Here is a 23,062-nt window from a genome sequence, read left to right on the forward strand (position 1 = left end):
TCCTGGTATCAGTGAGGAATATCACAAAGATGTTCAGCTACTATCCTCACCTTGAAAGATTATGTTGATTATAGCTTATATTTTCCCTAAGATTTGTTTTCACCAGTAACTCTGAAGCAACAACTCAAAGTTAAACCTAGCTTTCTTACTGAAACAAAATTTGTTGCACATCTGAGTGTCGCTCATCTTTTTGGCTCAGTTATCTTGTTGCATTTACTCTCAGATGGTAACTCTTACTCACCTGTAACATCTTAGTGTGAATTCCTTGTCCAAGTTCAATGCCACCGTGAGTGACTAGTACAGACCCATCTAAGTAGATATGGACAAGAGCTCCAGCCTAAAGAGAAGATATGGAAATGCAGTAATTATCTTACTGTACTGAAACAAGAAGGTGCATAAGAAGAACAAGGCAAAGAAAGATTTATTTCACAAGAATCAGTATATTACCAAGAACAAGGATAAATTCTCCAGTAGTCTGACAATAAACTTCACCACTCAGGAGCAGGGTGGTTCTAAATGAGCTAGCAGTTACTAACAGGAGTTCTGTAGGGATCACAGTAATTGGTTTATATTACAGAAAATCGTATCTGTTTTCTTGTGAAACTGAGAACATAAATATACTCTACAGGCTCTACTTGTATGTGAAGCCTCAGATCCACAGAAACAAAGAACTTTCAAAGGAGTTGTGATGAAAGAAATCACACAAGCCACTCCCTCTTATGAAGGAATAATTGGATAGAAAAGAAAAATTCTGCAAAATTGCATTCTGCAGCATGCAAACAGCTCCCAGCAGTTAGAGAGCAAACAGCAGAGCCTGCGAGGTATTGTGAAATACAGTGTCTCCAAAGCTTGGGGTTTTTTGCATGTTATTAGTTTTACATTGAGAAATAATGGTCACGTCATCTCTTTGGTGTCAACTTGTGACATTTGCAACCAGGTAACATTTTGCTAATGTCAGTCAGTCTCAGTGCCAGAGATCGCAGCAAATAATGAACCTATTCTCTATGACTTAAATCTAGACCCTCAATCAGCACAACGCCTGACCTTTACTTTGAATGGTTGGGTGAACTGTAATTGTTATTTATGCCTTTTACTGATCTTTTTATCAGTAAAATGCCTGCCTATCGAGACTACACTTCTCGTGTGGAGAAAAATAGAGACTTCAGACAACAAAAGCACCATTTTGAAACAGTTACCTGATGAAAATAGGTTGCATTAAATCCAACAGAAAATTTCATGGGAATGATGGCAATGCCTTTCTTTTTCCAGTAATTCTTCCTGTTGAACTCTTCCACCTTTGCGTTTCGGCTGTGGTAGTCAGACTTAACCAAACATTCTTTCCAACATTTCCACAGATTCTCTGCGTCAAATTCTTCTTTGAAGGCTGTTTGGTTAACTCCTTTGTACATGTTTATTTCCCTCACCTAAATAGCAAGCAAATTTATAAATGCTGAAAATAAATGTGGCTTTATAATGTAATGACATGCTACACAATACATAATGGCATGCCATGTGAAGGAAATCACTGCCACATAAGAAAACCATTATGCCTTGTCTAGAGCTGCTTTAAGTTGACATGAGGAAATCAAAAGTGTGGAACAAGTGTGGGCTGGGAGACAAGCAGTTGGATAAGTGAAAGCAGAAGTTAAGGTTAAAAAGCTGTTTGGTCTTTAAAGCTATGCCTGAATCCTCTCCTGGAACATGAAAAAGGACATAAAGCAAATGGGACAGGAAAGAGATTCAAAAAAATAAGGAAAAGACATGATGGTTAGCATCTTAGGAAAGGAAAGTTATTTATGAACCACAGTTTTGTTACACAAGTGCATGTGAAGAAGGAAAAGGTTGCACCAGGCTGGGCAATGTATAAGGAAAGGCTAAATCTCACAGACGGGAGAAAAATGTTGGGAAACAGCCTCTTCAGGGGGGAGAAGAGAGAAGTGGCCACACAACCCAGAGACTTAGCTGACGTGATCCAGCTAACTAGACTGGTGGTAGATGATAGAACGAAGTTCTGAGAAGCTGAGATTTAGGTGACAGCTGAATGTACACAAATTGGTAAGAAACTAGTCACAGAATGCAAGAGATTATACCATTTTGATTGAAGCAGGACATACTAATAGCAATCATCAAATATTTTCCAACAGATCCTGGGCCAGCTTTATCCACTGTTACCTCTACTACATCAAGTATTGTTCCATGGAAGAAAAGGTCTTGGATAATGTACCATTCAGGTAAAGTTGGTAGATCTGGCCCTACAAGAACTGACTTAAGAATGAGGAACTTCCAAAAGTCAAGGTCCTAGAATTCTTTTTATTCCATATTTTATTTGGCAGTCTTAGTTGTTATACCTTCTCATGTGGTAGTCCAGTCTTGGTTGCCACAGCCACAATACAGGTCTCCACAAACAGACCTGCCTGAGGAAACCCAAATCCTCGAAAGGCAGTATTAGAAGGCAAATTAGTCTTGCAGGCATGGCCCCTGACTTGGAGATAAGGGATATTATATGCATTGTCCACTTTCAGCACAATGTATTCAATCACCTGTAATAAGAAATTATAGAGATTTAAATGGTTCCATTTCCTTTAAGAAAATGGTGAGACTCTCAAGAGACCAATAAGATGCAATTGCTTTAAGGTGGAACAGTATTATACTTAGGTGCATTGTTCTCTGCTGTTTTTACACTGATGTATATAAACTGCATTTAAGTCATAGGAATTAGAATAGCATGAAAAGCATCAGTGGGGGGAAAAACGCAGATTTTCAATTTGGGGAAAATCAATGAATAATTTCATGATAATTGGGTACCTAATAAAACTTCTTGCATCTCTGTCCTCATTCAACAGATCTGATTTTTGTATGTCCCAAATTTTCTGAAATCTAAATTTTCAATGTCTAATATCACCTGCCAAGAACTACTGCACTGCCTTAATGACTGCATTTCTACTTTATGCAGGCAAGAGTTGCACTTAGCAAGAACAGGCATATTCTTAAGAGAAATAAATTCAAACAAGGAGCTGTTATTTTCTTTTGTGACCAGTTTAGCCTGTGCATGTAGTATCAGTGAAGAAGGACTTACCAACTCAGATTCATCTTTTGTACAGCCACCATTTATATAGCATTGAAAATCTGCGGCCATTATTCTACCATCCTTCATGAATCCAACCTGTAATATTGCAACCAATACATTAGTGGTCTTTCCTCTGATGCATTTCAAACTTCTCTTTAGAAATAAGCTAACCACTTAACAAATACAGCTTGAGAATACAGAATGCAATGGGATTTCTTTCCACTGAATTGGAAAAAAAAAAAAACTTTGTGGATTTCTGTTTATAGGATGGTATGTATTTGGATCCAAATACTCAAACCAAGACCAAAATAGCACATAAAAGCTATAAATTATCAGAATGGCTCAGTTTCCCACAAAACTATTCTCCCACCTAGCCACTGACCATCCCTTATTCATGCAGAATCTGAAAAAACTGTTCACCCCCATTTTCCATTTGAAGAGACACTAGAAGGAAGATGACAAGATCACTAAAAAAAAAAAACAAAAACTAATTATGATTCTGCTTATTCTATTTCCTGAAGAATTTCTTTTGTAATCATCTTCCATTCTGATTATTTCATTGCCTAAACAATAAAATAAAGTGAGCAAATAGTGCATATATCTGGCATATCAGATGTTCAGAGACATATATTAAATTTAATTTTAGTTTTGGCTTCTTCTCTAAAAAATAATAGGTTCTATATTTAGTTTATCTTGTAATATTTAAATGGGAAAAATTACAGAAAGCTTTAAAATAACTAGAGATCAAATTCTTAACTGATGGAAAGTGATGCAGCTCCACCAGGAATTAAGAATAGGAAAATGAATGCTGTTGCTGGTTAAATTCTGCTTAGCTGCAAGGGTAAGGTAAGAGATGGGATCAATGGGGCAAGTCCTGTTTGCTTAACATAGTTTAGTTTCATGCAGTTTGGGCAGTTCTTCCAAATAGGTAAAACAAAAGGTAGGGCAAGTGTTAGATTTCGGATTTGAGAGATCAAGGTCAACATTCTTACTCCTTCTAACTTGTTCCCATTATCTCAATTTTAGGAAAAAACAGGGAAGTTGTAACTATATGAAAATAAAATATGAACTCTATGTCTGCATAAGCTATTGAAAATTCAGTGAGAAGTATAATTATTCCTCCTTTTTTATCCAAAAACAGAATACTGGTCATAAATCACAATATTTGTTTTAGCTTCAAGATTGTTACTGAGTAACTGCACCAGGGTCAATATGATTAATCAATGGTTTCTTCTGCTCTAAGGCCATACCTAAGTACTGGGCTCCATTTAAGATTCAGCACAAAAATGAGCTCTCGGTTTTCTCTTTTCCTTATGGTTTAGCCCTGATTCTAACACCTTACATGGGACACTTAGAGGTAACCAATGTCTGAAACTGAAGTAAACACAAGCTTTTGCTACTAGCACTAACTTTGAGACTCATAAATGATTTAAGGAGAAAATAAGCTCTCTACATCTATTTCAGCCCCTCTAGCAGTAACCATAATCTCAGAGATCTCTGGTTGGGAATGATCCCTGTGGAAATGAACCATGAACCCTTTCAACATCACCTCAACAAAGCTTGGGACCTATTTTGTAAGTAACATTCCTCTCATCAATTTCTTTGTGAATCCCAACTGTCACAATTGCAAAAAAACCTTAACTCTTAAGCAAACAATGTTTGCTTCAAAATTACACCTAAGGCACACATCCCATCCAATATTGATAATTATTCTAGTCTTACATGGCGTAAGTGATTATTGATGGGTGACTCGATAATCAAAAGTTTGAAACGCACATCAAATATAAGGCATGACCCAGTACTCATCATAGCTTAAATACCTACATAACATTCAGAAGAAGCCACAGTCCTCTTGCTTTTACTTCCCAAAGGGTATATATGTGTTTCCTAATACAAGTCTAAACCTATAATGGCTATTCTCATTAAAAGGTAACTGAAGTTAAATAAAACATAAGCCAAATGCTGCTTTTCTAAGAGAGCTATCTTAGTACTTCAAGGCTTTCATGGAAATACAAGAAATCACAAATTTTATTCAAATTCTAATCCAAATTCTGGTCTTAGAAATACTGAGACACTTTTTTCCTTCAGCAAAGCTAATTATAAGTCAAAAGCAGAGATGATCAATTTTTGCTACAGCACCTATTTCCTCATCAGGACTAGCCCTCATCTTGCTTCCTGAAGTACATTAGAAAGTCCATGCATCAAAGTTATGTCAGGAAACCAAGTGCTTGACCCCTTTTCCCCAAATCCTACCCCTCTACACATATTTTTTTTATCCTAGTTTCTATTATAATTAGGTAATAGATACCTAGAAGAGTATGAAATATTTATGCTATTGACATCTCAGTCTCAGTTCCATTTTTCTCCCATAGTTAATACAAGATCTAACAAAAAAAAAAAGAAAAAAAAAGAAAAAAAAGAAAAAAAAGAAATCTTTTCTTTTCCCAAGCCAGTTCTAAACCTAGCCTAAACATAACCAATACCATCTTTGAAAGCAGTATCTTCAGCAAAATGAAAAGTAACACCTCATCTCTCTCAGAAATAAAGAAAATGAAAAATACACCCCCCTCTTCTTAGCTAAGCTCTATAGCTCATCTAAGAATCAGTAGGAAAGAAACTCCTTGGACCTTCGTTATCCAAACCATACTGATTCATAAGCCCTGTCCTGGAGGGTTTTAGTGTCCTCAAATCATACACCAATAACTAAAAGAAGGGCTTTGCACTTGCTAACAGCAGTTGCCTAGATGGCTTCAGTGCTGGTTTCATTTACTCAATTATTCTTAATGTTAAGGATTTAAAAAAAAGTCAAAAGGAAGAGTTTTCCTAGTAGTTGAACTTTCCATTGAGTTGAAGAGCTGCCTTCATTTCTCAGAAGTGGCTTGCATTCAATTCTGATCTAAGTACTTTTCAAATGAGGATGTGGTAGAGCTGATGTTAGCAGTGTTTTGAATGAAAAGGGATGGATAGTTTTGCTTAATAATGGATATTGTATGGACTGTAGGATTAGGAGGATAGCTGTTGTTTTTATTCATAGTATTAGTCAGGATATTTTTAGGACTGGGGCAAGGTTGGTGCTGGGTTAGTATTTCAGAAGAGGTGGAGTTTGTTTCTTGCTGCCTTTTGCCAGTCAATAAAAAGATGCTAACTTATCCCAGCTGAAATAACTGAGAAACATAACCTCTCCTGTCACTCACTTTATATTTTCCAAAGAAAGGGTGACGTCCACCAGTGATTAACATGTCCATGTCTCTTTCAAGGGCAAAGCGGACTGGGCGCCCGGTCCTAAAGTAAACGTAAGTCATCTTTAATTACAGTTTATCTATGAAGACTGAAAAGACATTGTATTTATATGGCCAAACTCCTAGTGGCAGCTGTAAAACAATCCATTCTGTGTTTTAGTTTCTTATTGACCATCATTTTACTGACCATGCCTGCTGATACTAATACTGCTAATTCAGCAGATAAAATGTAGATTTTCTGCTACAGAGACAAGGCAGAGAAAAAGAGCTTTCCAGTGACTTTCCTTTAGTGTTTTAAACTGGGAGGTACAAGAAATGCATACATGACATGGCAAGGACACTTGAGTAGTGAAAGCCTGCGGCACAAAGGGCTGACTTGAGCACACCTAAGAAATCCTAACAAGGATTTCAGGATGAAAAACATTTTCACTAAATACAAAGAATGGAGATTCAACCCACTATACCTGAGAAAGGCCTCGTTTGTTGGGATTTGTGCAGATGAACCCTAGGAAAAACTGCATGAAGGCTTTTTTTCCCACTGTCAGAGGGACAGTTAGTGAATTCTATTGTCAGAATTCAAAATAATTTTCAAGCTTCTATCCAGGATTTACTGATATAGAAGATAAGCAAGATCATGTCTTCAAGCCAACACCACAAACAGGGTTCAGGTTCAAAGTTTCTTTCTATTTCAGTCTCATAATTTCTAATCTGATTTAGTTAAATCATTCATTTTATTTAGTTAGATCAACTTACTTGTTGGCTGCCACTGCTGCAATTACAGCAAAGAACGAAGGCTTAGTTATCTTCCCACCAAAAGCTCCACCAACACGTTTTGTGTGACACATAATCTTGTTGGACTGAAGGTTTAAAGCTGAAGCCACTAATTTCTGCAAAAGTAAAATCCGTGATTTTACTGAGAATTATCACATATCAAAACACATTACAACTACCTATTTTCCATGGCTAACTAAGTATTAGAAGCTAACAAGCTTATGTACACATTATCTATCCCCATAACAATCTGCTCATTTTTGTCTTTGTTCAGCTTCATCATTAGCCTCTTATTTTTATTTAAAAATATATTCAAATCAATTAATCTGAATTGGGAACAGCATAAAGGAGTTTCAAGAGAAGCACAGGAGAATGAAAGGAACTCTAGGTCTTATTGTTTACGTTTCAAAATAATTTAGGAAGGTAAGAAACAGGTAAACAGGTTTATTTTACCTGTACATCTGTTGCATGCTGAGTTGATACATACACATCCATTTCTTTATCTTCTATTCTTGGAATAACAAGTACACTATTTGTTTCCAGGTAGAAATGTTCCTGTCCTCCCATATGCAATTCACCTGGTATGGGTATTATTATAGGAAAAATCTAAGCATGGTTTCAAGTGAACTGGGAGGGAATTTATATTTGCCTAAATATATATGTCAGAAAAAAAAGTTCTGTTACAGAAAGAAAATATAATCAGTTATTTCTCATTTCTTTATATCTCGTGTTTACACTTCTGGAAATATATGTTTATTTAGAAGAAAGATGCTCAATCACCCCATATAGCTGTATTTATTTATTTCTCTGGTATAAGATCAGATTCTATTTACTATCTAATGCTTTTTCTTCCTTAGGAGGTTACATCTGGTCTGTTACAATAGCATTCTAATATATTATCTTCTAAATCACTCTGTGAGAGAAGTTCTCTTTTCCTTTCTTTTTTATTCTCACTCCATCAGTATATGCCCTTATCCTGTTTCACTTTTCCTACCCATTTCTGCCCAACACATTCTTTTTGCACAGTTTTCCTTTCAGGGAGAGAAATCTGTCAGTACATCACAACATAAAAGCCAATTCTTTCAGATTTGTGTTGTGACCTTTACTTTATGCCATCCTTAGATCTGATTAGCTATGCTTAAAACACATTTATGCAGCAGCAGTAGGAATCAGAACTGATTCCTTGAGCGGATGACATGAAGTGATAGGGAACAGCTGGGAAAAGTCCACAGGAGAGCAGAAAAAAAAAAAAATCACAGAGGTCATAAACTTTATGTACAGAGAGATTGACAGAACTGAGGAGGCTCAGCCACAAGAAGTGCAGGAAAACATCTTGAAGTCTGTAGAAGAATGTTGCAAAGGGGTAGAGAATAGTCAGTGTTGTATACTCACAGAAATAAGAACAGTGTAGTAGTGCTTAAGTTACAGCAAATCAGGAAGGCATAAGAATACCCTTGCATTCAAAGGAATGGTAAAGCACAGGGAAAAATCGCTAACAGGGCTTAGTTAATCTTCATTTCATCTTGATTATCGGTGAAGGGGGAAAAAAATTAACAACTGTGTTGTTCTCATTAAATTCTGGAGACATAGCAAAAATCTGAGTTCAAGCACCAGCTGGTGATAGATTCTGAACAGCACAACTCCCCTCCCTCTCCTGATGCACCGCACACACAAACTACCTTCTATGATTTTATCAGCAGACTTAAATCCTTTCTCAGTGTCTCCTTTTTCTAGTTTCCTTTCTTTAGTAATGTACGAATTATGCTTTATTGCATCCTGCAGCAAGAAAAAAAAGAACATGTTAATTATAATTCACTCAGATTATTTTTATATGGTAAAATCTTCAATTATCAATACAATCCTTTATTCAGATTGACAGATGGTTGCAGCTGAGTATTAGAAAGAGCAGGACAACTGTTCCCATTCCACCAGTAGAAAGCTTCTGTTTTTATTTTTCACAGTTCATACCATTCTGTCCTTCCCCTACATTAGAAATACCTAATGACTGTTAATGGCACTCAGAGTCATTGAAAATATTTCAAAGTCAGATTCCTTTCTACTGAAGATGAGCCAGTCCTGATTTTCAGAACATGGGTGTAGGATGTGTGACTCCAGAACTTCTGCAAAGCAAGCTCTCTAATTTAATTCTATACTGGCCTACTCCTGCCAGCAATATGGCTCCCACAAGCAAAGAAATTTTCCCTTAACATTTTCTGAATATTTTAAAAACTATTTTGAACAAGTCAAAAGCCTGACAAAGACCTGCACAAGGAGGTGAATAGTGAACAAGGTCATTTAAGCGTTCTGTCAGACAAGGAAGAGGAGATGCATTGTTACCTTAATGGTGAGGACCGGCTGCAGATCTTCATATACTATCTTCACCTTTTTAGCTCCACACTTCGCCTGGGTCAATGTCTCTGCAACCACGGCACAGATTATCTGTCCAACACAAATGACCTGCAACACACCATCATACATTACCCAATGGAAAAACACAGGAACAGTTACAGCTCTCTACAGAGTGTTCTGTGGGAAGAGGTTATGCACCAGTGCCATTATTTAAGTTCTGTTCCTCTAATAATGCTATTCCACTGCAGACTTAACTTCATTAGATGAGAAATACTATTGGCATCCTTCATCATCCGCAACACCTGCTGCTGTCAGTGATCACGGACATTTTCCCTATGGCCATCCTGAAGTGGCCAGATACTGTATCAAGTAAAACCTGATACAGGGCAGACTGCTTTCCTTCTCAGAGAGGAAGGAAATCCAGATAAAAAGGAAAGAGAGGGATAACACAATAAGAATTACACCTGTCCCACTGCAAATGCCAGCCTGCAGTATCATTTGTGATGGAGACAGCTCGGGACCTTGGACATTCTATATAGTCACATTGGCTGTGCATATACTCAGTATATGAAAAACTGCCCTTATTTTTTATTTTTCATATGACTGAAGCAAAACATCCAGGCACTCCTCTAAGAGCAAGAAATACCTTGTCTTTTGCAAATGCTTCCTCTTCATCATTGCCATTTTTCCCTGGAACATCTTTTGCTGTAACCACATTAATCACTCCTGGCACCTGAAGGGCTTCTGAAATGTCAATTGATCTGGAAAGTAGAGCATGCACTTAAATGAGTACAGTACATAGTACAAATATTTTTAGTGTAAACTAATTCCATTATTTTCAGGACAGAAATCTATTCCATAGGTCTCATACTCTTACATATGAGATTATCTTTAGACTGAGAAGAAACTGGAAGTGTTGATTCACTTATTGAGAAAAACAAAACAAAGCATGAGCAGCTGTGCATGCAGCACAAAAACACCTTTTTAAATTCTAGTTCCAGTACATTCAAAATCTAAACAACTTTAATTCCTACGTTTTCTGTACTAAAAGGGATGAATGCATTAGCATGAACTCTTCTGTCTTTATCTGACAATACTTGAAGCACATAGTAAGGACATCCTTACTTATGCATAATTGCATACCTCATTATATAGACAAATCATACAATGGGAAGAGAGAATGTGCTTAACATACTTACGTGGATATACTTTCCCTCTTACTTAATCTTTGCACGGGCTTATCTTTCTTATATGGATATACTTTCCTTCTTACTTACTTAATCTTTGCATGGGCTTTAATGCTAGTGACCACAGCCAATGAAAGTTCTCCATCCACTGGACGAATGTCATCAATGTAAACCGCTTCACCAGTGGTGTGCTTAATTCCAGACTGGTGCATGATGGGACGTCCCACGGGGTCTTGTGGAGACTGTCCTGGGTCAACATCCTGCAAACAGGAACGTGTCTTCAAGTCAGAACAGTAATTATAGAAAGCCTTAATCACACATTTTATCTGAGATCATTGTCTGATGATAAAATCCACACAGACACGATTTAGATTTTATGCAAATATTCTTGGGAAGTATTATGAAGGGCTAATTTGTGCTCCATTACCACCATGATGGCCGGATTGAGGTTGGAGAAATATATTGCAATAGATACCAATCACAACTCCAGTAAACATCAGTCTTCTGCAGAAAGACTGCAACAATTAAACAAGCAAAAAGCCAAATCCTAAACAAGACACAATGACTTCTTCATACTGAGGATCCATGGCTGAAAAGATTCAGAACTTTCTGGACCTTATCTAGCCCTTTTGCTGGGTCCACACTCTTTCTGACAGCATCATTTGCAAGTCACACTTGCAGACTTCAGATTATGTTTCATGTTGTTTACTTTGGAGAAAACACATCTGAAATTAGGGACATACACACATACACACATATATATATATAATCAGAGATTATTCTAAATCCTTCTTGCTCATCTTCCTATAGAGATAGATAAATTTGTATTCTGCTGAGTGCTAATCAGACCAAAAAAAATGGTTTCATTCATGTTTCTGCTAATTAAATCCCCATCAAATCCTTCCAACACTGTAAAGAGCCTGGAGTTAAGCACACTTCAGACACACCTAATGAAAGTACATCTTTGGTGCTCTCAGTTGTTGAGTTTCTGATAAGTTACAGCTATGGTCAGGGACAGTGAAAAACTTCCAACATTTGTGTTTTGTTTGCTTTTACTCAGAAAAGGATTCTTCTCCTTAAAAAAGTCAGTGTCTGAAAAGAACAAAACAAAAAGAACAGTCTGAAGTTAAGGCCTTTTCTAGCAAACTGACACTAAGCAGCTAAAGCTTGGTTTTTAAAATTTCTCAGTTCTGCAACAAAGATATGGGTGAAAATTCTTGATTTTTTTATTTCCAATTTCCAATTAAATTTATATTTTCTGAACAAAGTTTTTATTCCCTAGCTGCCTCTTCCCCTGATATTGTAGTTTTGCAAATAAATGTCTTAGGCTTGAACAATCAGAGAGATACTGCAGCAGGCGATTCCATTTATTTTTACTGAAATCCACTGAACAATGTAAATTCTCTGCTGAGCTCACACAGAGCTGAAAGCTTTGCCCCTGTTCCAGCTGTCAGGATATCCTGATGCTGCACAACACCTTGAGAACCAGGATTACATCTGTGCCCTGATAGACTACAAAATCTGTAAAACAAAAAGTTTACCACAGGGTCAACTGTTCCAGTAGCTTCATAGTACAATTAACAGAGACTTAGGAATAAAAACTGAGAAGGGCACAATATTCATTAAGACAGAGTTTGTGGCAATCCCAGCTGCAAACAAACCTCACCTGATAGACCTGGACACCCTGGGGAACACCACTTTGCAGCATTCCCAAAGCACTCATCTTATCCTGTGAGAGTTCAGCATACCTGAAGGGATACTGAAAGGAAGATGATGTCAGAGTAGTATTGTCAGATCCTTATTTAAAAAAAACAAAACAAAACAAAATGGTTTTCCCCTAATATATTTTGAAATAGATCATAACACTTTTACTCTCCCCTCTCCTATCCCCAAATATTTAGAAAACCAGAAATGTCTTGCAGCCTGTCTTGCTGATGCAGATATGCAGTTCTTGTCCAGTTCTTACCATCTGATGTAAGCCACGTAACACTTCCAGGTAAAATCTGAATAAGAAGCTGACAAGCAGAGTTCTTCTATACTCTACTTTTCCACCTGAAGCTGATGGAGGAAGAGAAATTTCCTCCAGCACCAGTTTGCAAGCTTCACTCAGCATCTGATCATTCCACTGTCTGGCAGAAGAATAGGTTAGCATACACTTTATTAAGACAGCTGAAATTATTGCGAAGTATGTGGGAAGTATTAAGCAAACAGCATAAGTTATATATCAAATAATAGCATACTAAGGAGGACTACTAAAAGAGACTGTGAGAATCTGATGATGACAGAATCCAACAGGCCCCATGCATCACACCATACTTCCTGCTTTTTCCTTAAATGCATTAGGACATCCACTACCTTCCAATGAGCTTCTCACAAGACTTTCTTGCACTGAGTGTAGTTGAGCCAATGCCTCCATATAAAATACTCAGATCTACAATTGTGTCTGTGCCTGGTCTGAAGAGGACTCGCAATCCAGCATTCACTACGGAAAAAGCATTTTTCTGACGGTCAGCTTGTCTGAAGGCTGAAATAAACTCATCCTAATGGAATAAAAGACAATAGAAATGCCATAAATGGTAGAAATTGGTCTTGTTAAAATAAAGCAAATCTACAACTCCCTGTACTTTGATTATCGTTGTCCAAAGAAAATATTACTTTCAACAAATGTCTGCTGGAATTACTGTTTCAGTTAATTTTTAAATTCTTCTTGAAGTACTAAGCTAATTGTAGGCAGACATACTAAGAGGGTACAGTATTTGACACTGTCTGCAAGTAAGAAAACATGCTAAAAGTTTTTCAGAGTACAGGAAAAGCCGTCTTGGTATAAGCCACTTCATGTATGGATGGTGTGTTCTTTAAATCAAATCTCAGCTTACAAAACAGTGGTTTCTCTTCCAGAACATGGAAATCCTACTGTGCCAAATAACCTGATCTTGCAAAGATTTTACACTCAGAGATTCTATGTGTTATTCTAGCTACCACAGTGGCATTTACAGAGGGAGGCATTCAAAATAACAGCACTTTCAGTTGTCAGAAATCTCCTTTAGTTCTGGAGATGATTAAAAGTATTTTTAAAAAACACGTAATAGCAGCTTCTTTCATGATCAGGCACAGAACTGATTCCTTTGTAAAGAAAATGTAAAGTGCCCTTTTTCTCTAGCCCCAGAAAAAAACCTTCAAATTCAAAGCCACTGAGCCTGCTAGAGGTTAGCAGGTTAGTTTCTCTCACCGTGTCTGATTGTAAAAGACAGGATTGTATGATCAACAATGAGTTTTATCAGAGATGGGAAAACTCCTTACCAGGATCTAAATTCACTCACTTAAGCATAATTCAAATCAAGCTACACAAAATCAAAACTAGGAACTGCCAGGAACAAGAGTGAGAACTGTCAGACAGATTCCTTCAGCCTTTGTTCTCTCACTTTCTGTTGACAGGTTTTGCAAAAAAAAGTTTCCATATGCATTTTTGTTATCTCAGCAGAATCAGTGGAGGAGACATTTCAGCATTAAAACAAATGTCAGAAGCAGACACCCCACAGAAATGGGGTTAATTTTGTGTGCTGAAGCTGCTGCATATCACATGTTGTCCATGTGACTGCTGACAGATAGTTTTCCATGTCTTTGAAGTGAGCTTTTGAGTACACCAGTAGTGCTACTGTCGGGAATATGCTGCACAGCTGCTTTATTTCTCACATAATGATGCAGATGGGATTTCCCTCTTTTACTCTGTGGAGGGAACTAAACCCTTCCATTTTTTCCTCCAGCCTGTTTGTCCCTCTAATTACTACTGAGGCTCAAAGTTTCTGTGCAGTACAAACACTGTTGCACTGTTGCTGCTCACAGATTATCCTACTGCAGTTTTCTGCTTGTGGAATTTTATTTTTTTTTTCCATAGCTGGCAGCCTCTAAAGGGCTGGAGAACTTTTCCAACATGAGGCCACATGTGTTCACTATGTGGTGTTGCAATGGGCAGCTACTCTGATGTCAGGGTTGGCAGCTACTCCTGTGGTTACTTTGTCATTAACTTCAATCACAGAATATATGCTTTGAGTTTTGTCTCCTGCTTGTCTCATACTTCTCCTCACATCCACTAGAGGGAAATCTAAGAACACAGTAACAATGACATCATTTCCTCCTCCACTAACTTCTGAAAGCCACGCGCTGACACCATTGCTCACAGCAGTTTGGGCTTTATTATTAAGATTTTGCTTTAATTAATGGCTGCACCGAATGCTTTTATCATCCATTATTTAGACTGAAATATACAATGATTCTGGTCTTTTATCTGGTTCTATTTACCTATAAGTCAAAGAGACATCACAAAACAGCAATTCGGAGAGAATATCAATGATTTTACCTTTGTAGAATATGGGATAAGAACAGAAACAACAACCTCCTTGGGCTCTATGTCTGCATGTTTATGGCCGGCAAGAAACTGGTCATTTAAAAAAAATCTGTCGCTTGCCACCTGTCACAGAAAAATGTATTGAATGTGCGTTAAGAACAAAACATCCAAATTTTACTTAATCTGTGCAAAAGCATACACTTGGCCAGATCATCTATATAGGCTGAACTATTTTCATTTGGAGTGAAAATAATTATGCAAACATGCAGCTGTGAAAATGAAATGAAGATGCTCAAAGAAGTGCTGACATTTTCAGTGAGCATTGTTTTCAGCAGAAAATAATAGCTCCAAAGTGCTGCAATAGCCTTAAAGCATACAGCTACCTTCACTCAGGAACTGGCCTTAGACTTTCAAAGTCCTTCAAGTGGAAAGTTTAATCTTTATCATGTAGGTTAAGTGCATTTTTTTTCCCTATGTGAATGCTATAGACCACCATCAAATATACCAAGTTTTTTTCTGGAAAATTTTCTGGAAAATTGAACTCCTACAAAAGCTAATAATAATGATAATAATCAGAAAATCAGCAATTTGGGTTTAAGTACAGCTATTCTCTTTCTGCTCTCTTTCAAAAACTCTTAGACCATTAAATAATTAAAGCACTGCAATGAGAATGAGCTCTGCACATGTTTAGCACAGAGTTATAAATAATTGCCAAGATTTTCCAAAGAACCTACAGATTTATATGACAAAGGATGGAATTTGCTCAGGCTTGATTGCTGTGTTATTCAAACATTTACACACACACACACACACACACACACACACACACACACACACACCAGTGATTTCAACAGAAGTTTGAAGGTGCTAAGACATGATGAGAATGAACCATTTTTTCTTAAAATAAGAAAGACACGAGCAACAAAAGCAAACACCCGTCTGATAAACGGAGCAGTGCATCCAGAGACCTGTCACACCTGACTGTTTTTCTTTCATGAAATCAACAGATGTTTCCTTTTGTCTTGTGAAACCCACAGACAGTGTCTTCTACTGGTAGACATTTGTTGATAGTTATAACGGGAGGCAAAAGCCAGGACAATGTTGTCTTCCATTCAGCAAAAGTACCAATCTAATTCATTAGGGGGATGTGCAGTAATGTTTCATTTGAAAATGAATGACCTATAGTTACATTCTCTCTTACACTGTTCTGTCCATACGGCAAAGATATCTGGGAGGAAGTTCAAAGCTTACCATCTGATGCCAAGTTGAGAACAGATTTGCCAGCAGATAAGACTGGGTTCAAGTCCCAGGCTGAACCCCTGCTTACAATGTGTCCTCCTAAAGACTTGAACAAACAATTAGGTTATTTTTAGGCTTAAACAATTAGGTTATTTTTAGGCTTGTTCTTTTATGTGTAACAGGGATCTGCATCATAAACACATTTAATTCATTTAACAGGCCTGTTGTTTTATTTTATTTAATCTTAACTGGTAATTTTCAAGGTGATTTAATTTATTGTTCCCTTTGAAAGTTCTGTCTCATCATCATGAGAAAGACCAAGTTTACTTTTTTGCCCAATAAATTAAGTGATGGCCAATTTTCTTAATTAAAGGCATAAATGCAAGGTATTAAGCTAAAGGAATTCCCTAATTAGGGAAAATATCAGAGATGCCTCACATATAAACAGCTATGTGTGCATAGTCAAACCAAAGTACGATTCGCTGCAAGGAGTGTAGTACCTTCCCAAATAATCTCACTTTTCTTCTCTGCTCAGTCTCTTTCTGTTTTCTGCTCAGACAGCAGGGAAAATAAGAGAGTATTGTTTACAGCTCTCAAGATATTTGACCCTGCTGACAACTTCCCATTTATTCCATATTACTTCATACAACTTTTGTGATGGTATTAAATACTTAGCTTTATGAAGCTTATCATAGATTCATCCAGTTTTTCTCCATGTATTTGTAAGTGACATTCATACAGATATGTCACAGAATAGCAGAATGGCCAGGGTTGGAAGGGACCTCAAAGATCATTAATCTCCAACTCCCCTGCCACATTCAGGGCCACCAACCTCCACATTCAATACTAGACCAGGCTGCCCAGGGCCCCATCCAATCTGGCCTTGAACACTTCTAGGGACGGGGCATCCACAACCTCTCTGGGCAGCCTGTTCCAGTACCTCAGCACTCTCTTTGTACAGAACTTCCCCCTGACAGCCAACCTAAATCTCCCCTCCCTCAACTCAAAATCATTTCCCCTTGTCCTGCAGTTAGCAACCTTTTCAAAGAGTTGATTTCCATCCTATTTGTAGGCTCCCTTTAGGTACTGAAAGGTTGCAATAAGGTCGCCCCACAGCCTTCTTTTCTCCAGGCTGAACAAGCCCAGCTCCCTCAGCCTGTCCTAATAGGGGAGGTGCTCCAGTCCCCTGATCATCTTCGTAATATGTCTGTATTGTTGACTTATTTCCCATCACAGCTGAATACATACCACCATGCTCCTGATCTGTTCTCCAGCTAGAGTTCTCAGTTGCTGCAAGAGAGCTTGGTAGATTTTTGTTTTCTCCTCTGGGAGTTTTGGGATAGTCTCCAGGAGAATCTCTCTGAGCTGGGCAAGGCAACAGGCAGCTCCTATTACTATCCCTGAAACCAAATGAGTTTAGATAGTGAAATCATAACTCCACACTAAATGCAATACCTATAAGGCCTCTAAAGACTTGCTGAAGACAGAAATAAGAGTAAGATAAATTTCATATTGTAAGCAACAAGAACTTCAAATACTGTTTGCTTATTCGGAAAATTTTACTACTATACATATGTCTGAAAAATATTACATTCAGTATTTGCACACATAAATGCACATCATGTTTTTATGCACTGTATCCCCAAAGACACACATAAACATTAGTTGATTAATCAGGATGAATGATGACAAATTTATTGGAACCCTTCAAGAGTGAGCCCCAAACACTTGATCACATTTCCACTGGTATCAGAGAAGCCACTACCATGTATTTCACTGAACTCTGATGTACACAGAAATCTTCAAGTGTTGTGAAAAACTTTTTATTAATAATGGGGCCACAATCTATGGAAGTGGGCTTAAATGCAGAGTTGTATTTGTAATTCAGTAGTTGCAGGGAACATAAGGAGATAAAGAGGCCATTATTAAACAGATTAATTCCTCTAATTTTAATAGTAAGATTTCCCATGGAGAAGATGCTGTATTTCATATTTTGCTACAGATGTAATTTCTTCATTCAGCAGCATGATGTGTCTACTGCATTGGACTCTTAACTCAGTTCTTTTCACATCAGTGCATCTATGATTCGTTCTACTAGCTGAGAATCAAGCCCAACCACTCTAAAGAAAATACTCTGCTATTTTGGGTTGCAAATCTATCGTGTTCAAAATCTAATCCTAGCCTAATTCAAGTTCTGCAAACTTTATCAGACAAATGGCTGTGACTGAAAGGTAAATGACTGGTTAAAACAAAGAAATAAGGCTGACGTAGGGCCTTCCCCTACATTTGCTGTTTGCAGAAATTTGAGATTTGAACAAATACACTTTTGCAGAACAGTCTCATGAACTGCCCCATCTGTCATCATCTCCAGACCATAAATAAGCTGACATATTGACTAAAAGGCTTAGTAAAATGACTGCGACAGGGGAGGAAACAAAAACAAAGAAAAAAAAAAACACCCAAAACATTCAGCAGAAATAAGAGGCAATGGTTCTTATTCCTTCCGGTGTCAAAATACAAAACTCAATTTAGTCATCACTGTACCATCATTGTACCATTAGTAGAGGTAACTCACCATCATCTGTGATACTCACAACTTGCATTTCTGGAATCCTCAAAGGATGGAGAATGATTGGATGATAGGCATCACAGTCATTTTTGTTGAGTCCTGTAAGGGAAAGTACAATACTGCAGTTAGAGACCTGTTGAAAAAGTTGAACATATTCTTTGATGCAGAGACTACAAAGCTCAAAAGCATTGTAACTAAGTAGTTGCAAAGTCTTCTGAATTTTATTATGTAGTATCTTGAATGCCACATTTTATTGTTTTTCCTTGGTCCACTTCATCTGACCCCCACTGTACTTACTCCTCATACAGTCTTTTCAGATCAGTTTGAAGGCTGGTCGGGAGTCCAAAGTTCAATATGCTCTTTCCAGATTTTTGCTCCATGTTCCTCTAAACTGGTTTCTGGCCCTTTCCTATATCACATTAGATTTCACCTCTCACCTCAGAGCTGTATACAATTCCACCTTTATATATGAGCAACATCATTTCTGTGCTTTTCTTGTATTCCCCTAATGCAACACCTTTAATATATACATATATTCCCAAAATTGTATGTATATATGTAGCAATTAGATTACCCCATGGTCTCTATTGTAAACCTCATGCTTTGTGTAAAGTCCTATTCGTTCTGCAGTAGCTGCCAGAGCCTTATATAAATAAACTTAAATTTTTTAGACTGAAGAGATTCACCATTCTGGTTTTATGTGAAGTATTACATCATGGTGGGGGAGAAGCTGGGTGGGAGGGATGAGCCAGTATATTATTAGAAAAATGCCACAATTAAGTTTGTAGTGCAACTATAACAGAGAATTGACTTATGTCTCTATTTACAGTGAGAAATGCCCCCTGGTTGATAATTCCCTCAAAAAAAAAAAAAAAAAAAAAAAAAAAGAAAAAACCCCAGCAAACAACAACAAAAACAAACAAAAAAAAAACAAAACAACCCTACAAACTCTCAACCCTGTCTATAGTATGCAGAAACTAGCCACTGCCTAGATACCATGGCACGTGGGGTTACTGTGCTCTTTTCCTTTATTACACTCAGGCCAATGTGGATAGGAAATGTTTGACCCTTTGACTTGAGCGATTCCTCCCTTATTCACATAATTTTTGCACTTACTAGGAGAAGTTACTAGGAGAAGCTAGTGCAGACCCTGTGCTCAGTTATGGTGGTACTTAGTTTCTGACATGCTGTAAAAAATCAGAGAAAATGACCATGGCCTAAATATAGAAGCACAGTCACTAGGGTGAGAGAATGCTTTCAGGATCCTCAGAAGATAAAATGAGGGCTCAGTTACATGCCCACTGGATAAAGAAATCCCTGTGTCAAAGGTCTTTTGCCATTCCATACCTAAGCTGGTGTTACCCACAACCAGAGGTGCCTTTGGATACTTGGCTTTCAGCTCCAGAAGCTCCTTCAGGCTGGAGGGAGAAATCCATTTTGTTCTCTTACTGCAGAAAATAAGAGTCTTTCTTTGCTGTTCTTGAGCCATTCTCTGTGGTGGAAATGATAAAGACTTGTCAGTTTTGAGAAATGTCAATATAAACAATTTTATTACTACCTAGGACATTGCCATGATAAATGATGAGACACAAATGGAGTTCTTCATCTTGTGCTTATATAGTGCTGTACAATGCTGAGTTTTTATAACTGCTATTGCTAAAGGCCAACTAGACAACTATGCAAGAGACACTAGACTAGCGGTAGATTAGTCTTCTGTTTTCCTTTATCTTGCTCTGAAAGTTTCCCTTTGTATACAATGTAATAAATAAGAGTGCAATGTGATCTGATTTTGAAGGAAATCAGGATGCCAAAAGCTCACTGCATATGTGAGAGAATTCAAGGAGCATATTCTGTCAGTCAGGGAGAATCACTGTATCACCATCTGCCAGATGTCTCTATTTGCCTTGCTAGACCCTGATTAGTTTCTATGATATAGAATTTATTAATTTTTAAAAAAGAAAGCAGTTACTTCTTCATTTATCTGAAAAAACTTGGAAATACAGTCTCCTTGGGTTGGTTGATCAGTATTTCCAATTAATTTATTTATAAATTAAAGGGTTGCTAAGGCACCTCTTGTCTTACAAGGCTAATTCCCTTTACTCCACTGAGAATGCCATGTACGCTCTCACCATGTTCAGCAAGTACCATGTGGAATCATGCCTTCAAAATATTCAAAAGGGACCACTGAGAAACATCTTTTTTGCAAACAAAGTAACGAACACATAGAACAGTTGGCAAATGGAAGAACAATTGCAATTATGAACTAGTTTTCTATGTAATATACTTGCCTGAAACACATGTAAATAGGAGCATGTGGACTCAGTCATAATTAGCAGTTAGGCACTCCTTTGCCAGAGAAGAATCTGTCACTATTATTGCTCTCCACATCTTTGCAGCTGTGTTTTATGTGCTTTTTCCAGTATCCAAGCTTTTAATGCATATTATAGAATCACAGAACAGCTTGGGTTGAAAAGGACCTTGCAGATCTTCTATTTTCAACACCCCTGCCAAGGGCAGAGTTGCCATCCACTGAATCAGGCAATAGATCAGATTGCCCAGGGCTCCAGTTCATCAAGTAGGCTTGATTTCACATAGAGCTTATGGCCAACCTACTTAAATTGGCTGAGAGCTTGCAACAGACTTCAAGAGAACTTGAACAAACTCAGCATTATCATTCTAGGTCACGCCGTAGACCTTACATCGCTTGAAGAGATAGATCACTCCTCTTGGCAGCTCAATGTGAACAACAGATGACAGTATCTCCTTTCTTAATGAACAGCCTTTGAGCTAAGAGCAATTTAGCAAAGATGCTTAATCCAAGTACAGGAGTTGCAAAATATCCATTAATGCCTGCATTCTTACAGCATGAGTCTGACAATGGCAAGTCAAGTAGCAGAAAGGTAAATTTGCCTTCCACTTCAGGACAACATGAAGAAGCTTATACCTTAGTATCAAGTTCAGCACTGAGAGACAATCCTTAAAAACAGAACTTGTATTCTTAAACTGAAGTGTTTACAAAGTTAACTGCTGTAAAATAACATGCTGTAACACTGTAACAAATCAAAGAATTAGGCCTTGGCTTCCCAGGACACAAATGAACTTTCGAGTCCCTGAGGTAGTTGCATAATAGCAGTGAGAAGTACACAGTAATATTTGCAACAAGAGTACAAATAAGGAATTTCACAAGAAGCTGTTGAAACATGAGGATTAAATAAAAATCAGCCTGAGCCTGCCTGTTTGGATTCTACTTGACCTGGTCTGGTAACACCCTATTCTATCATTTTCACAGCTCTCTTCTCTTGCCACAGACCATGCAGCACTTCACACATTCTCCTTTCAAGTTTCCATTTGTCCTTCCTTTCTAATAACCACTGCCATAAATGCTCTTTTCCCTCTCCATCCTTTCTTATGCATCAGTCCAGCCTTGGTTTGCCAGCTGGAAGGAAACAGTGGGTCCTGTAGACTTTTAAATCCAACAGAGAATGACAAGATTGAAAAGACTGAGCAGTTCACCTGGGAACTTTCCAACAAAATGCTGTGCATCACAAAAAGCTCTGAAATTAAACAGTTCTCAGTAAGGAGATGTTTCAGGAAAACACCGGAAACAACATTTTTGTTATGGAGAGGCAAACCATTTCTTTATTGAAAATATAATTTAGAACAATGATTACATACAAATTATCCACATAAAAATTCCTCAGTATGTCTGATAAAAAATGTGGGGGTTTTTTCTGTTTATCTGAGGATAGAGTCACCATGACTACAGTATTTGCAGGAACTCAGTCATGCTTGCATTACAATGAAAGTCAGAAATAAAAGATGAGTACTTCCTACCATTAGTTCAGGAGGAAATATAAATTCTTGTGTTGGATCCACAGGTAGGAATTCTGCTGGGTTGCAAAGACCTGAGCGAATCTGCAAAGAAATTGGGGTAAAAACGGTGAGTGAATATTTTCAGAGTAAGCTGAAAGTCTTTGCCAAAACATGACATTTTTTGCCGATGTGACATTGACACTCTACGGGTTAAATCCCGTTCAAAAATTTGAGATAGACAAATTGATTTTTAATGTTAAGTTATACCTACTCACAAACTACTGTAAGACAGGAGACTATCAGAATAAGGATTCTCAAGCCTTTGCTTAAATGACATCAAGAGTCGAAAAAGATCTTACAGTATTTCCTGAAACCAGTCACAGCAAATATGCAACAAGAATGGGTGAAATATCTACTGTGGGAGAATGCAGTGCTGGATGCTATAGCTAGGTTCTTTTCACAGACTGCGACTTTGAATGAGAC

The 23,062-nt window shown here is 37.6% G+C and overlaps 1 protein-coding gene across 1 annotated transcript in view; it reads right to left on the reverse strand.

The window, feature by feature from the left end:
• Window positions 1-23,062, reverse strand: part of LOC122181721 (aldehyde oxidase 2-like) — a 43,507-nt gene that overhangs the window by 10,939 nt on the left and 9,506 nt on the right. Inside the window, 21 exon segments of the mRNA XM_042874387.1 lie at window positions 242-337; window positions 1,197-1,424; window positions 2,349-2,540; window positions 3,077-3,163; window positions 6,262-6,349; window positions 7,060-7,193; window positions 7,531-7,655; window positions 8,757-8,853; window positions 9,415-9,534; window positions 10,073-10,187; window positions 10,704-10,873; window positions 12,280-12,372; window positions 12,580-12,742; window positions 12,969-13,153; window positions 14,971-15,063; window positions 15,065-15,081; window positions 16,210-16,303; window positions 17,446-17,597; window positions 18,773-18,865; window positions 20,114-20,258; window positions 22,601-22,681. Coding sequence (XP_042730321.1) covers window positions 242-337; window positions 1,197-1,424; window positions 2,349-2,540; window positions 3,077-3,163; window positions 6,262-6,349; window positions 7,060-7,193; window positions 7,531-7,655; window positions 8,757-8,853; window positions 9,415-9,534; window positions 10,073-10,187; window positions 10,704-10,873; window positions 12,280-12,372; window positions 12,580-12,742; window positions 12,969-13,153; window positions 14,971-15,063; window positions 15,065-15,081; window positions 16,210-16,303; window positions 17,446-17,597; window positions 18,773-18,865; window positions 20,114-20,258; window positions 22,601-22,681 — 2,568 coding nt within the window.

Source organism: Lagopus leucura, unplaced genomic scaffold (assembly GCF_019238085.1).
Source record: "Lagopus leucura isolate 7727_CA_CO unplaced genomic scaffold, USGS_WTPT01 Super-Scaffold_100012, whole genome shotgun sequence".
In the NCBI taxonomy this organism is placed as follows: domain Eukaryota; kingdom Metazoa; phylum Chordata; class Aves; order Galliformes; family Phasianidae; genus Lagopus; species Lagopus leucura.